This window comes from Ochotona princeps, chromosome 1 (assembly GCF_030435755.1).
Source record: "Ochotona princeps isolate mOchPri1 chromosome 1, mOchPri1.hap1, whole genome shotgun sequence".
NCBI lineage: Eukaryota > Metazoa > Chordata > Mammalia > Lagomorpha > Ochotonidae > Ochotona > Ochotona princeps.
In genome coordinates this window covers 52434281-52451640 of record NC_080832.1, presented here as the reverse complement: position 1 = coordinate 52451640, position 17360 = coordinate 52434281, and the positions used below count along the sequence as shown (strand labels likewise).

Here is a 17360-nt window from a genome sequence, read left to right as displayed (position 1 = left end):
ATATAAACCTAAGAAACTATTGATCTCGGGCCCGGCGGCGTGGCCTAGTGGCTAAGGTCCTCGCCTTGAATGCACCGGGATCCCATATGGTCACTGGTTCTAATCCCAGCAGCTCCACTTCCTTTCTATCTCTCCTCCTCTCTTATATCTGACTTTGTAATAAAAATAAAATAAACCTTTAAAAAAAAAGAAACTATTGATCTCTAATATTTATAAAGGATAATGTTCTTATAAGGAAAAGAAAAGCAGACATGGTTAAATGGTCAACCTTATCACTAACAATGATAGAAAAAGTGACATTATTTATTTCTTTTTCCAAAAAAAATTTCATTTTTCTATTTCATGAGAGAATCATTAATTTTTCATGTTCATTGCAGAGGTGGGGAATGGGTAGTGCAGACCCACATGGGCCCCTGGCTGGGACAGAGAGGGTCATGGAGGGGAGGCAGAGTGAGTGAGCTGTGTCTGGGGTGGCAATGTGGGGGAGAAGGGAAGAGGTGGAGTACAGCACTCCCTGCTGTCCTGCTGTCCTACTACCTTAGTGGCTAGGAGAACTGAGATGGTCTGTTGACACCAGCTTGAGAGCTTGTTGGATAAGAAGTGACCCATTCTATCTGTCTTCACAAGGGCACTTTCCTGTTGTTTCTGTGTAAGCGCTGAGGCCTGTTAGCTATCCAGGTCTGCCTCAGGCCATCCACAGGCCTAGGTGTTTTCCTAGAACTTAAAGTGTTTTAAAAAGAAAAGGAGGAAGGGATCAGGGCATCCAGACAGTTAGGTTTATAGTAATTTAGACGATCAGCAAACTATAGGAAGACCATTTTGCTGTTGTTGGAGGCATTGGCAATGATTAATGAACTTAGTTGAGAAACTCTTGGAAAAGGATATGTTTTATTACAGAAACCGAAATATGATAGAATAGTCATTACAAAGACCTACGCTTTCCATTTGAATAAAAATCAAGTTAGAGTCCAATCTCTGACAACGTTAAGAAGCAATTCTACAAAGAAAATCTCAAGAAAAAAATGTTTTTATGAACCTTGGTAGAGGATATCATTAGCGAAATTTAAAAAAATGTAGAAATATTTAGGCAAGCAATGCTGAATTTGATACTATCAAGGTAAAAATATCTTCACAACTAGACAGATTTCAGAGGAGAAACTGCAGTCTGAAAGCAGGTATTTGTAACATATCATAGAAAATGTGAAGAATTTGTACCAATTAGTAAAAGATTAGTGGTCCAGCTGATAAATTGTTACACGTTAGGAACAGCATGGAAGACATTCTGATTCTATTTCAAGAGCTATTTCAAGTGGCACCATTCAATTCTCATTAGTCAGGTTGGGAATTATGAACGCATCTGCTGTCGTCAAACGTTTGAAGTGATGTGGGCAATGAATTACACAGGATGAGTATAAATGAACTACACACTGTGAGTTGGAGTGATATTATTTTAGCCACTTAGGGCAATTTTACACATTCTGGCAAAACTGAGAAAATGTGTATTCTCTACAACTCAGTTGTTCTGCTGGTATGCATGTGCCCTAGAGAAACTCTGAGCTATGTGTGCAAGAAAACATGCACTAAACATATAATGGAAGACTACACAAAATCCAATGGTCTCTCAGTAGAGGAATGAGTAAATAAAATATGCCATGTAATGCATCATGACCGTGCATCAATTAAAATGAACAAATTAGGAACCAGGACAGTGGCCTAATGGCTGAATCCTCACCTTGCAACCACTAGGATCACACATCGGCCCTGGTTAATGTCCAGGCTCCTCCATTTTCCGTCTAGCTCACTGCTTGTGACTGGGGAAAACAGTACAGGATGGGCCAAAGCCTTGGGACCCTCCACTTGTGTGGGAGACCCCGAGGAAGCACCTGGCTCCTGGCTCCTCCAGCTGTTGTGGCCACTTGGGGAGTGAACCAATGGATGGAGGATCTGTCTGTCTCTTCTTCTCTCTGTGAATTGCCTTTCCATTAAAAAAAAAAGGACAAATCTTCAAAAAGAAAAAAAGAACAAATTAAATGTATAGATTTCAACATAGCTAGATTTAAAAATTGAGTGAAAAAGTGAGTTGTAGGGCAATTGTCAAAGTTTGAAATGATTTATGGAAGTATTGTATTTAAAAATTAGTATTGATTTGAGAGAGAGAGAGTAAGCATGAGAACACACTCCACATGTTAGTTCAATCCCCAAATGCCTGCATCAGCTGGGCCTGGCCAAATCCAGCAGGGTGGATGGCAGGGACCCAGCTATATGAGCCCTCATTTCCTGCTTGTCTCCTCCAAGATCCACATTAACCGGAAGTTAGAATGAGACCTAAAATGGAAGTTGACCCTCAGTATTCCAAATTGTGACATGGACATCCTAACCAGCATCTTAACTCCTAAGCCAAACACCCATCATTATATAGATACTGTAATCACACAATGTATTGCTATGGGTTATTTATTTTATTTTATTTTTTTAGACTTTTTTTAAAACATATTTTTATTGCATTTCATTTTTTAAAATTAATTACATTGCATTCCCCCCATCCCTGCTCCCCACCCTCCCCCCACAGCGGATTGGATTTAGACTTGAAAGATCTTGTGTAGCTCAACACAATTTCTGCTTCTGAGTTTCCCTTCTCTCTACAGCTAAAAGCACATGACCTCTGCTTTGGTCCAATGCTGATATGAAGACCAGGCTTAATCTTGGATGAAGTGTTTTTAAGCAACCCCAACTCAACGTCCTGTGGCATGACATCAGCACCTTTGCTGCTACGCCACCTGACCTTGAGCCAAGGTCATTGTTGCCTTGGGATCAAGCCTGAACTTGGGTCCTGCTTTCACTGTCACTCGCCTATTGGTCTCCATGAGCCCAGGGAAGGTTGGTGTTACTGTGTGAGGAGCCATATTTGCATATTTACTTCATAGGATCACTTACAAGCATCTTACAGATTTGCACAGGGAAGTACTTATAAATTGTGAGAGACCATGGTGAGCAAGTATCCTGCATGATCTTGTGTTTTTGAGTCGTTGCCATTGATTTCTTTTTTTTTTTTATTAATTATTTTGCATTATGTGACAGTTTCATAGGCTCTGGGAATCCCCCCACCCTTCTCCCTCCCCTCCCCCTGGTGGATTCCTCCACCTTGATGCAGTATTACAGTTAAAATTCAATCAAGATTCTTTCCTTGCAAACATACCAAGCATAGAGTCCAGCTACTTATTGTCCAGATGGGTTGAACAGTTTCTTGGGGTTATTTATTTTTAAAAAGTGTTTTTCAAAGATCTATTAATTTGAAGGTTAAGTCAACATAGCAAGAGGAGGAAACACAGGGAGACAGAGAGAGATCCTCCACTCGCTAGTCCACTCTCTGAATTGCCACTGGTGCAGGTCTGGCCCAGACAAAAGCCTGGAGTCTGCAGTTGTATCTGGGTCTCCCTCATGAACACAGGGACTCAATTCTCAGTTCTCTCACAGGGACTTCATTCTCTGATGCTCTCCTAGGATTAGAAGTGAAGCAGCTGGGATGTGAACCAGCATTTGTATAGGATGTTAGTGTTGCAGGGTGTGGTTTAACGCACTATGCCACAATACTAGCCCCTACAGTTATTTAGAGATCTCTGTGATGTGATAAAACTAAGAGCATGTGTCCTGCGAGGGTTCATATCCTTACCAGGAAAATGATTGCTTGTGTGTGTGTGTGTGTGTGTGTGTGTCGGGGCTGGGGTGGAGGGTATCCTAACGGGGATGCTAACCCTTAGAATGTTTCAGTGATATCATCTTAATAATGTTGAACTGAACTTACAAAAATGTGAACATTTATTAAACCTGGGGGTTAAATACATAGATTTCTAACATTTTGTACACTTTTTTTTCCGCCTTAAAGACATCTCAACTAAAAAATGATGGTGACCCTCAGATATTTTGCTTTTTTTTTTTTTTTTTTTTTTTTTTGGCACTTCTGTCTTTATTTTTTGGGGCAATTACAAAGCACATTGCAAAAGCTAAAGCAGGGTATGCTTCTGTCCCATGCATGCTCCAGGGATGGCTCGCCTCTCACTGCTGTGATCACTGTTGAGCAGCAGGCCTCCTCTGGAGTTCAGGGCTTGGGGAGGGATACACTACACACTTGGAGTTGTTTGAGAAGTTCGTGTCCCAGGTACAGTTGGACTTCCTGAGCTTTCGTGAGTGTATTTACCAGGAAAAATGAGTAACTATGTTAAACTGTGAAGGAAGACAGAGTTCGAGTAGCCTTTACTCCAGATGCTTATGACCAGAAGGGTTTCAGAGTTTTTAGTTTTGGGTATTGGGGCATAGATCTTACCAGTTGAGTATACCTTATTTAAAAACCCAGAAATCCAAAATAGGCCAAAACTTTGAAGCATTTCCGGCATCATTCAGAGTTTCAGACTAGGAATGCTCAGCTCATGGTATTGCATGAATGTAACATGCTCTGCTTTTGTTCTTAAGGTATCTTCGAATATTTCAAAATGTGGACCTGTCTAGCAATTTTTACTTTAGGTGAGTTTAAGCTTAGTTTTGTTCATGTAACTGTTTATGTTACTTTTTATTTTTGTTCATGTAACTGTTTATGTTACTTTCAGGAGGTAAAAGTAGAATCAAAGAATACAAATAGTACTTCCTCTATTTTTAAAAACAGGCCAAATTAGTTCATCTGAAAGCATGCAAACACAATTATTTGTTCCTTTAAAAAGTCTATATATGCATGTTGAAATGGATAAATTAATATTTATTCTCACTATAAAAAAATAGTGTTTGTCTTGAATACAATATAATGAATTTTAAAGAAACATTCTCATTTTGTGTTTTTTAATCTCAAATTGAAATTTACATTTAGCTTCTACCACAGAGTTGCAACAGTTTCACAGCTGAATTTTCAGTTAATAGTGTGGTAAAAGTCAGTAACACTAACTTCCAAAGAGGAAGAACTGTGGTAATACCAGTGTACTGTTGGGGGCGTTGTAAATTAATAGTTTTCTGAAGAGGAATGTAGCATTAAGCTCCTATGACAGTATGTCCTAAAAATTAATCAGGAGGGAAAATATGAATCAGCTAGTAAAGAGATATTTGTGCCTTCCCTATCAGTGATAGCTCAAATAAGAACACCAGCCGATCCAGGAGCAAATCAAATATTTGCAATTGAAGAAAAAGCAAATAAACCAAGATTGTTATAGTCAAGTATTACACGTGCATTGAAATGACTGATATGTAGGTCTGGTGGATGCAGTGACTGCACTAGATGGAAAATTCTGTCAGCTAGCATAGCTAACCAAAGGAATAGAGCAGATGGTAGCATGCAGCAGTAAGAACTTGAGTCACAAAGGACTGAAAGAAGACCCTGAGCAATTGCAGCTACGAGTGTTGCAGACTGACAGGGTACTTTGCCCTTTTATTCACATAGTTGACATTTCTTAATGAGATAAAGGAAAACATGTCTGTTCTACAGGGTGTATCATGTTGTCACTGAGGTGAAACTCAAATTCTTTGAATTGTAGTAATGAGGCCGGAGAGGAAGGCTTTGTGCTTCCACTGAGTGCTCTAATCACGTTATTCCATAAGCAAAACTATGTAGGTTAAAGTTTGTGTGTCTTATAAGCAGGATATTAAAAGGTTTTTCTAATTTGTTAGGACTCAACTAGAATAAAGCCATTATTTTAAACAGGAAGAATTGGGCCTGGCATGGTAGCCTGGTGGCTAAAGTCCTGGCCTTACACGTGCTGGGATCCCATATGGGCGCCAGTTCTAATCCTGGCAGCTCTGCTTGTCATCCAGCTCCCTGCCTGTGGCTTGGGAAAGCAGTTGAAAATGGCCCAAAGCCTTGGGACCCTGCACCCACATGGGAGACCCAGAGGAAACTCCTGACTCCTGGCTTCAGATTGGCACAGCTCCAGTCATTGCAGCCACTTAGGGAGTAAATCAGTGGATAGAAGGTCTTTCTCTCTTTGTCTCCTCCTCTCTGTATATCTGCCTTTCCAATAAAAAAATAAAAATAAATAAATAAACTGGAAGGATTGCCAAAAGTCAGACTCAAACTTCATAATACAGTTTCATTCTTTTGAAATTAGATGCTATCAAAATGAGCTGATCCACCCAGCAAATGTGGTAATATTAAAGTTTACAGATGACATAGAAATCAATTTTAATCAAATTATATAAGTAAGGAATAATAATTTCCATATTACCTTTCAGATGAATTTGTAGCCATTTTAAAATATGACTCAGATATTTAAAATAAAAATTTGCATAAATCTATAATGTACTTTCTGAAATTCTCTACCAAAAAATTTATAGCTAGAAGTACTTGTAGGATGATTAATGTTATGATATCAGAATCGTAACAGGTTTCTTTTGGCCCAAAATAATCTTATCTATACAGAGATTATTAGACTGTTTGGAAGGGCAGTTATGGTCCTAAGACATGTTTCACTGCAATGGCCTATGTTAATTGCCTATTCCTATGTTATTACATTTACTTGAAATACATCCATTAATAATTAATAGTTATTTTTGTTCCTCGGCAAGCTAGGGTACAGAACCACGCTCTGTTACAGTGGATGTTGAAGCATCTAGCAAACCTCATTCATATATACCTGAAAGTGTAGTTCCCTTGCACAACACCATGGACTTATATCACTGTGAAGCAAAAAAAAAAAAAAATCAATGTAGGTTAACTATTTTGTGTTTTATGTATATTGTAATATGCAAATATCTAAGTCCTCAAATAAATTTTAAATTTGCAATTGTGTTCATATAGTGCTATGTCTTACGGTGCTCGTTCGAACAGTTCTTCTCAGTAAAGTAACAGGTGCCTAAATAATTTAGTTCACAGGTTTTATTCCATATGGGAGCCAAGGCTGTGAAGTATGTTTTGCTCTTTAATTCTTAAATTTCAATTCTGTTCTCAGTTACAGCTACGATTTATCCCACTCACTTCAGTATAATCTCACTGTCTTGCGGATGCCCCTGGAGATGTTAAAGTCAGAAACAACCCAGACTCGCCAGGAGAGTTTTGACATCTTTGAAGATGAAGGGTTAATCACACAGGGTGGAAGCGGTAGGTGGTCTTCATTGTGTTTATTCTGTGTTGCTGTGGCCTGGAAGAGATAGCATCTCACTCAGTTCACTCACATTTTTGTCGTACTTCTCCATCCTTCCATGGGGCTGTTTTGGATACATGAACTTGACCAATTTATTTTTTACAGAGATCATTAGTCACCATGTGATTTCATTTGTAGGTCAGCCAGAAAATTATATGCTGAGATTTTGTAGCAAGTATTCGTGTCCTTTTTGTGAGGAATGCATTCAGGTCTAGACTTTTGGGGAAGTTTAAATGGAGAATTGTCTTCATGTTTGCTTGCTTTGTTATGTTTTTGGATGTTGGAAAAAATACACCACCTAGTTCTCTTTCATTAAAGAGACTCATTCAGCATGGCCCAAGTTTTAGGGAGAAGTTACTGTGGGCTACCTATTATTTGCTAGGCAATCACACTTAATCTCTGTATGGTCTTCCTAAAAGCCTTGTCAGAAAGAAAGCTTGGTTAGGAAATTGACATGTAGAGATGAAGTTACCTTGGCCAATGTGCAGGGAAGACAGTGTGGTAGGTCCGAGGTGTTTGCTACTTCTGTAGGTCCCAGCTTGACTCGTCAGTGTCTTTTAGGTTCTGCCTCTGGCTGGACCACGATAGAATCCCTGTAGGACCAGCAGCTGCCCTGGAGACCTTGGCCGGCACTAGATAAACAGGTGCTTTTGTCCTCCTTCATCAGTAGTTTGGTCACCAGATCCTTGGGGTGGTCTAGATTATCAGTGATGTGAAGAAATAATTTCAAGTTTAAGTTAAGGGAATTTTGCTGAATTGGACTGTATAAACCTAGTAAGTCAATAATATCTTTTTCTAAAAATAATTTTTTTAATTTGCTTATTTGAAAGACAGAGTTATAGGGAGAGAAAAACAGAGAGATCTTTCATCTGCTGATTTACCTCCCTAAATGGTCTCAATGGCTGGGGGTAGGCCAGGAGCCAGGAGGTTCTTCCAGGTCTCCCATATGGGCATAGGGTCCCAAACGCTTGGGCCATGTTCTGCTGCTTTCCCAGGTACACTAGCAAGGAACTCAATCAGAAGTGGAGCAGCCGGGACATGAGCCGGCAGCTCCCACACAGGATGCCAGCGCTGTAGGAAGTGACTTAACCTAATAAGCCAGAGTTCTCTGCTCAATTAATAGTATCTTCATGCTTCTTTTTTTTTTTTTTAAAGATTTTATTGTTATTGGAAAGCCGGATATACACAGAGGAGGAGAGACAGAGAGGAAGATCTTCCATCCGATGTTTCACTCCCCAACTGAGCTGCAACAGGCCGGTGTGCACCGATCTGAACCCAGGAACCAGGAACCTCTTCCGGGTCTCCCACGCAGGTGCAGGGTCACAAAGCTTTGGGCCGTCCTCGACTGCTTTCCCAGGCCACAAGCAGGGAGCTGGGTGGGAAGTGGAGCTGCCGGGATTAGAACCGGCGCCCATATGGGATCCCGGGGCTTTCAAGGCGAGGACTTTAGCCGCTAGGCCACGCCGCTGGGCCCATTAGTATCTTCATGCTTCTTGCTCCAGGAAATTTAAATGGCAGTGATGAAGATATGGGTACAGAGGTAGAACCAAACTAAAGTGGCTCCAGAATGTTTGTCCTTGCAGATTACTCAGTAAGAGGCTGTGTCTGTCCTGGCGCTTTGTCAGGGATTCTGTTCCACTCCGAGAAAAATGAATCTCATCCTTGGCCTTGCCCTTGACTCTTGGAAATTACTACTTGATTGGTTATTTGATCCATGGCCAAAGCTGGCGTGCATCCTTCCTACTCCTGGATCATCCAGATCACATGGACTTGTTCAGACACCTGTTCAACACTTGTGTTTTGATTCTCTTGTGTAGTACATTGTGTAATACATTGACAGATCAGACAAAGTTCAGTGCAGTTTTTACAAATCAAATCAAAGTGCGTTCAGCATAAACACTCTTCACAGATCAGTTCTGAGGGGAAAAGAAGTAGAAAAATGGTGTTGGTTGATAGAACTTTTGGAGTCTTTTAATCCTAATCATATAGATATGTTTATTTCTTATTTTCTACTTCCTATGCATGTAGTAAAAATGATTTATGTTTATTGTTTATTTGCATGTGCTGAAATCACATTTGATGAAATGAAGTTTTTTTTTTTTTTATTATTAAATAGAAAAGTCTAATATAGTAATGGCCACCACTTATGCGAGCATGTACACATTGGGCTTGTCCTTGGCACCCAGAGCTTAGAACAGTATGGGTATGGGTGAGGAGACAGGGGAACACTCCTGATCACATTGGCCCCTGTACTTGAGGCAGAGCAAGGGTGCGGACCAGGCCCTCCAGCTCCACAACCCGTCCTCTCAACTGCTACTCTCTGCTGTCTCTCGGCTTTATTGGTGTATTTGTGCTCATGTCCTTCATTTCCCTGTCGCTTCCTCTTCTTGTCAACTGAAAACTCACACATTAGAAAACGTGTTTCTGAAGTGGTTATGAAATTAGCACAGTGTTTCTGATGCGGATTGAATGACATACACTGCAGTAAGATTCCTGAGGCATCTTATGTTGAAGTTAAAAAACAGAGATCTAAGAACTTGCAAATTAGTTGAATGCTAACCAGTTTCTTTTTGTGATGCTATTATTTTTCAGGTGTATTTGGGATCTGTAGTGAGCCTTATATGAAGTATGTGTGGAATGGCGAACTCCTGGATATAATTAAAAACACCGTTCATCGTGACTGGCTCTTGTACATTATTCATGGGTTCTGCGGCCAGTCAAGTATCCTTTTGTATAACTTAAGATACTTATTATTAAACTTGCGCTGTACTAATTTGTAGAAAGCTACATACAAATCATGAGGTTATAATGATCTCTGTGGGCACCCCACTAGGAAAACTTAGTAAGGGTGCCATGTAATAGAAATACAAAGAGGAAGGCAGAGTATTTGAGCAGAAGACATTTTATGTGCAGAGCAAGACTAATAACAAAGAAGACAGTGCTAAGTGAAGTGTGATAGCGATAAGCAAGGATTGTATTAACCTGGGAGAAGGAGCAAAATGACCTACAGGTATGGAGGATGCAGGACTTGGAGGACTTAGCCCAGGCGCTCTGCAGAATTTGGATCTTAACTGTGGTGGTGGTAGTGGTGCGTATGGGGGTGGTGTGTGTGTGTGTGTGTGTGTGTGTGTTTGCGTGTGCACACGCGCGTATGTGTAGGAGAGGGTTATTGATCAGTCCTGGGTTTTCTGTATCAAGAGTTTAGAGGTAGAAAACTACTTGTACTTGTCAGTGATCTTGTGGCTTGTGTATCCATCTCCCATGAGGTAAGGCTATATACAGTGAGAAGGACATTGGTGGTCACCAGACTGCCTTGGTGGTCAGGCTAAGTGAGGACCTTGGATTCCGTGCTAGGTCTTTGGAACATTCTTTGTGAATGGAAGTATCAATTGCAAAGTAGTATTCAGGAAGCTTTCAACTGGCAGCTGTTTTCAAGCTGCAGTGCTTAAAACGAGGCTAGAACAAGAGACACAAATAAGGAGACATTTGCAGTTATTCAAGAGGAATGAGTCCAGACTGGAAGGCAGCTTGATAGATCGGAGAGATGGAGGTGGAGCCTTGGGTTAAGATGCTGAGTTCAGTTTGAGAAAAACTGATTTTTTTTTCCTGCCACAGATTCATTTAATTTCCAGCTACATTGAAGCCAGTCAGATGCAGGCATGTCACAGGATGTAGGGTGGTAGCATTTACTGTCTCACAGTGGAGATTTCTAGTTGATATTCTTCCTTGTATCATAGACTTAAAAAACGTTTATTTATTTTTATGTGAAAGGCAGATTTACAGAGACAGGAGAGATAGGGAGAAACCTTCCATCCGCTGTTACACTCCCCAAATGGTCACATTGGCCAGAGCTGATCTGCTCCAAAGCCAGGAGCCACGAACTTCTCCTAGGTCTCCAGTGTGGGTACAGGAGCTGCCTACTTTGTGGCAATTGTGAGGCAAGAGAGACTAGATGAAGACACAGAAGTTTTGAAAAGAGGGAGAGTGAGATTTTTGTGCTCTACTTAAACATTAGGCTAATTGCTTCATAATCACTTTCAACCAGTGAGTAATGTTATCTGCTTGGTCATTCACTACACATCAGGCTTGGACCTTGAATGATTTTCGTCTGTTTCTAAAAATAAAATCTACCTGGGAAGAACAAAAGATTTTCACCAAGAATACCCAAAAGAATGTGCTAGAGTCTGGAGGCTGTTCCTAAAAGGTAGTTCTAGATTGTTTCATATTTCCAGTAGCCAGCTCAGATCCTGGCATATATTAAACAAAATAAATTCTTGTTATTTAAAATAGTGAACATCATCATAGATTATAATTTCAAAGGCCATTATTTTAAATGATGCATCTTGTTCCCTGGTTATCACGTATTTAATAAGTTTTGGAATCTGTATGATGACAGTAATTGCTATTTATTGAACATTGAACATTTTATCACACTACTTTGTCCAATCTTCCTGACCACCTAGGAAAAGTACAGGTTGAATATCCTTTGCCTGAAATGTTTGGGATCAACAATGTTTCAGATTTCAAATTTTTTTGGGGGGGTGGATTATTTGAATATAAATAATGAGATATTTTGAGGATGGGACCAAGTATAAAAATGAAATTCATTTATGTATTATATACACCATATTATCCATATTATCCGAAGGTTATTTTATATGATATCTCTAGTTATCTTGCATTTTGATTGTGCCCATCACATGGTCAGGTGTAGCCTTTTCCTCTGCAGTATCATGTTGATCCTCAAAATGTTTTGGATTTTGGAGCATATGAGACTTTGGATTTTCAGAATAGAGAAGCCCAACCTATAACAACTCCATTAGTTCTTACTCTGTTTTGCAGAAGGTGAGATTCGGGCTCAGAGAGTTAAGTAAGATGACCTAAGTAATTTAAAAAGTTGTATGTGGGTCAAGCAGTTGACATGGATTTATTCAGGGTTTAGGTTTTTGATTGCTTACACGGTGTTATGCTCCTTCTAGTCCCTCAGTATTACATGCTGCTGCATAATGTATACATCCTATGAGGTGGCACCTGTTCTCTGAGAGACCTGTGCTCTCTAAAGACTAGAGGAGGATTAAGTGTACTTGTTCACATCTGATGTGTGGCTGCAGGGAAAGGGCAGATCTTCCCTTGACTAGTAACTTGACACTTGCTTATTGTTTTCATCTGAAATTCTATGAAGCCTTTCTTTAGGTAAGGCCTTCTGATCTGCGTGATAGTGAAGAGCCATTAGACCTATAATGACTCCATTATTTCTCTTCCATTCTTTGGTGGCACTTTCAGTATTCTTTAGGCCATTGGATGAGATGTATTTAGGTGTGCACTTAAGGAATACTAATTTTCTTAGTCTTAGTGACAACCACAAATGGTAAACAACTTTAACTTGATTGCTAAGAACTGTTGATCTATGGGCGACCAGTGTATGTCACTCTAATAGCTAGAAGATCTAGTAAGTTCGCTGGAACCCGCTTTCTCAAGAGAGGTGCAAACTGTGAGGTAAGGTGACAAACAGAATTGCTGCTGATATTAACTTTTTACATCAGTTTGTCTCAAATGTAAGACAATGGGCAATTTTAAAAAGTAGAATTTCTCAGTTTGGGATAGTATTGAGAATAATTCTCCAGATTATCAAACTTGTGAGAAATATGACTCATTTATAGATGTTACAAGAAGTCAGCTTTCCTAGAGTTATACAGTGTTTTAGGGCATTTAGAAATGTATAATGTCTTTTTAAGATGAGCAATTTTTGTTATGTACAGAAAATGCATGTTTAACATAGAGATAAAACCACAGATTACCTCACCCAAGGAGTTAAATAAAAGGCAGTGATTTTGTGTTTGTTGATGGAAGGGCGTTTTTTGTTTTTTTTTTTTTTTTTAATTTATTTACTTGAAAGTCAGAATTACAGTGAGAGAGGGAAAGACAGAGAGAGCCTCCATCCATTGTCCACAATGGCCAGAGCTGGACCAGTTCAAATCCAGGGGCCAGTGACCTCCAGCGGGTCTTCCACATAGGTTTAAGGGCCCAAGGCCTTAGGCCATTCTACTGCTCTCCCAGTACATCATCAGGGAGCTGGATCAGAAGTGGAGCAGCCAGGACTCTAACTGGCACTCATATGGGATGCCAGTGCCTTAGGTAGAGGATCAGCCTGCTATGCCATTGCACTGACCTTGAAAGACATTCCTGAAGAAATCAAGGGGATTACCTTTGCCCTCTACCCTTCATTGTCCAGATTGTTTTTACTGTTCACCACAGAAAACAAGCTTTAAAATTCACCCATGTAACCATCAGCATGTCATCTGCTCTGGGTGCACCATCTCTATTTGTGGTTGACAACTGGAGTCTTGAGCAGATGTGTGATTGAGTGGACAGATTGAATGAGGCATTGGATGTTGACCCTGGTTCAAAATAACAATATTGTGTGTAAAATTATACTAGCAATGTAAATTATTATCACTGGTACCTTAAGAAAAGTCAGAATTTTTGCTCCTAATTGACTATTCAAAGGATAGTCAAACCCAGCATTATTATTGCACCCAGCATTATTCTTGGTCATATCCATATATAAACAAATTGCCTGAAAATTCTTTCTCTGTGATTCTGTGCATTAGGCATTTTTAAAATCTTATTATTTTGTTCCCTCATCTCTTTTTGGCTTTCAAGAATCGAATTCTGATAGTCTGGTTTTCCTCTCCTTTTGTTTGATTCATGAACTTGTTTTTCTTTTCTCTCATTCCCAAGCATTTATGCCAGTCAAGCTGTCTTTGGGTTTCTACTTGCATTATTAGCTACTTAATTTGATCCCGCTCCCCCTGCAAGTGTATTTGCTGCTATTTTTAATTGCCTTCCTGTCTTGCTTTTAAATGATTTTGCTTTTCTAATATACACATTGAAAATTGACAGCATGTACCTATTTGAAGATCTTTGATGAGTAGGAATGATAGTTTCATAGTATACTTGAATTTTTTTTCCATTAAAAAAAAGCTTAAGAGCATAAACTCTCTTTAAATGTTCTTTTTTTCCCAGGGTGATGTTGCAAATGAGGTAGAGACGGAACAAATAGTCTGTGATGCTTCTGTGATGTCTTTTACTGCTGGAAGCTACTCTTCTTATGTGCAAGTTAGAGGATCAGTTCCCTTGTACTGGTCTCAGGACATATCAACTATGATGCCTAAACCGCCCATCACATGTATGTGCAACAGTGTTTCTTTGTTGTTGTTTTGTTTTGTTTCAATGCTTACATTTAGAAATAAAGAACTATTGTCACAAAAATCTCATAAATTCTTAAGTTTCAACAAGATTTAGTTACAAAAAGTAGATGATTTAGAAGAGGTGCTGCTAATATTTTTATGTAATCAATGTGTGTTTGATTTTTGACTGCTAGCTAATTATGTGTATTTCACTTCAGTGATGAGAGCATCGTGTCAGTTTAATAAACATATGATGAATGAGTGTGCTCTGCGCACCTCAAGAGGGTTTTGGAAAGTGAAGCTGTTAGAGGAGTTGAATTGCGTTCCTTTAAACATACTGGGCGTGCCATTCAGGTGATTTTCATCTTCCTCCCTCCACAGTGGATCAGGCAGATCCTTTTGCACATGTGGCTGCCCTTCACTTTGACCAGATGCTTCAGCGGTTTGGCTCGCCCATCATCATCTTGAATTTAGTGAAGGTATGGTGTGTTCTCCTGCTTGCTGCTGGGAGCCAAGCACGTGTTTGCTCAGCACAGGGGAGGTCAGGGATCTGGCCCTCGCTGCTCTCCAGAGGAGAGGTTGCAGGTTATTGTTCCATGATGACTCCTTGTGCCCCAGGTGTCTGAACTGTGGCCCTTTGCCCTGAGGTTCTCTTTGACCTCTGCCCAGTGGACCTGAGGATTCAGTTTATGTTCCCAAGCAAGCAAATGAGTGAGTCAGTGTATCAGGCTTCCTAGTGTTATGTGTGATTTAGGTGTGGGTGAAATTTATGTATTAGTGTCCAGTGAGAAGAAAGCCTGAGGCCACTTCCAGTTCCTCTGAAAAGTCACAAGAATTCCTGGACAAATAAATACATAGTGACAGGATCAAAGGGCAGGATACAGAAGTCAGGGTACTATTGTCACTCAAAAACTGAGATGGCGTTAAGAAGCCCAGACACCATGGGAACATTGGTCTTTGTTTCTTCATCAGAGTACATTGACTGGTCAACAACTCATGTGGCATCCATCTATGGGCCTAGGATGGAGCCCAGACAAATTTATCTGCCTTTATTGCAACCAAGCGACTGTAAGAATCTCAGCAGCAAAGAAAACAGAGAGTGTGAAAAACAAAGATTTTATTATGAACCTGTCAGTGGCTAACAACCTAATAGTATCTGAGAGTTTGCTTAATAAATATAATAATAAAAAGACAAAGAAGCAAATACCCACTCAATCAGCCATTCAAGAAGTGCCATGTGTATAGGGCATCATAGAAACAGCACCTGCCCTCAGAGTAAGGGAAAGCCTGGTAAAGTCAGGCGGATGAACCAGCATGGATTCAGAGGATGGCGAACAGTATTACACTTGGAGAGAACAGCATGCAGAGGGGTGTGTGTGTGTGTGTGTGTGTGTGTGTATGTACATGCACATCCCTTCTGATAGCTTTGACTTGTCTGTATGGTAGGAGGAAGGGGCATCCACTGCACTATGGTTACTTTCGGTAGCTTTAGAGATGTTAATTTGTGTGTGCAGAGGTCAAGCTGCCTGAGGGGGTGCACATTTTCCCACAGCAGAGCACCTGGGTTCAGGTCTCAGCATCTCTGCTTCTTCCTTTGCTTCCTGCTGATGCACATTGAAAGCTAGTGGTTGATGGCTTGGCTGCTTGAGTTCCTGCCACCTGTGTGGGAGATGCAGGTGAAGTTCCTGGCTCCTGGCTGTGGCCTTGGCCCAGCATCTGCTGTTGCAGGCATTTAGGACATGAAACAACAGAGATGAAACTCTTACTTATTTGCATTGATTTGAATGTTGTTACTATGTCTCATTTCAGTGTATTTGACATGGTTGTTGTGTCTCACGTTAGCTGAAAAAGGAAAGCTGTGAAAAGGCTGTTCCTCTTAATCTGTGGTAGCTATAATGCCAGAACATTTGCTTTTGATAAAGGAACGAGAGAAAAGAAAGCATGAACGGATTCTGAGTGAAGAACTGGTCGCCGCTGTGACCTACCTGAACCAGTTCCTGCCTCCCGAGCACACCATTGTTTATATTCCTTGGGATATGGCCAAGTACACCAAAAGGTAAATGATACTCACCTGTCTGGTTGTGATACTTCTCCTTTTCCTGTCCCAGGACACCAGCAGGAAGCTGACTTCTGCCATTAAGTGTTACTGGTTTGGTTTCCTTCCTGGAGCTGTGGAGGAGCTATTTCAGGTCGCACACGTGCTTGAGCCAACCAGGCTCTCTTCTTGCCTCCTGTACCCCTTGCAGCTTTCTGTCTGACTTCGCTGGTCACTCTAGAACACCTCTTGCTGTTGGTCCATAAAGGCGTTGGAGTCCCTGTTTCCATTCCATCCTATCCCACTGTTGAAACATTTTTCATCAAACACCACTTTTAGATTCCCCTTCTCATGGAAGACCTTAAAATAACTCATGATTGTTCACAGTAAATCTCAACTCTTTATTGTGACATTAAAGCCTCATCATTTGGTTAACTCCACAAAGCAGTGATGTGGGGTTATTTGTTGCCCAGGTTGTTCTGTTCCAGAAAACCCAATTTTCATGCTGGACTCTAGGTGGAGCAGCTAAAGTCCCATCCCTGGGCCTGAGTTCCTATTGGTTGCTGCTGGCTGAGGTGTCTTCCCCCTCTGATTCAGAACTTATCCCTTCTAAGAGACTTCTATCATCAGACCTCACACTATCTTTTTCTTTTTTCATTTACTGATTCTCTCTGCACTGTCTAGGCATTTGGTCTTATTTTTAAAATGCTGCTGCATCATTTTGTACTCATCTCACTGGGACTTCTGACCCTTTTATGTACTTGGCCATGGGCACGTACTTTCTCAGAAGGTAGCTAGGTTTATGGCCACTGCCGTTCGTAATTATTTGTTTCCCACCTTTCATTTTGTGAATGTTTGTCAACTTCACTGCCAATTCCTGGGGAGTGGAAAGGATTAGAAAAAGTCCTAGAAGGCTATCCCATGCCAAGATGAAGGACTGTCAGTATTCAAAATATAGTTCCAATTCCTTCCTGTCTCTTTTGCATTACATCTTATTAGTTATGGAGTCCGCATTGTAGC

The 17360-nt window shown here is 40.4% G+C and overlaps 1 protein-coding gene across 2 annotated transcripts in view; it reads left to right on the top strand.

Annotated features, from left to right (window-relative positions):
• FIG4 (FIG4 phosphoinositide 5-phosphatase) overlaps positions 1–17360 on the top strand; it is a 137864-nt gene that overhangs the window by 42462 nt on the left and 78042 nt on the right. For both annotated transcript variants that reach the window (XM_058658983.1, XM_058659029.1), the window contains 7 exons: positions 4468–4518; positions 6924–7072; positions 9708–9836; positions 12511–12611; positions 14142–14304; positions 14687–14784; positions 16228–16361. In XM_058658983.1, the coding sequence (XP_058514966.1) occupies positions 4468–4518; positions 6924–7072; positions 9708–9836; positions 12511–12611; positions 14142–14304; positions 14687–14784; positions 16228–16361 (825 nt within the window). The remainder of the gene's footprint in view (positions 1–4467; positions 4519–6923; positions 7073–9707; positions 9837–12510; positions 12612–14141; positions 14305–14686; positions 14785–16227; positions 16362–17360) is intronic.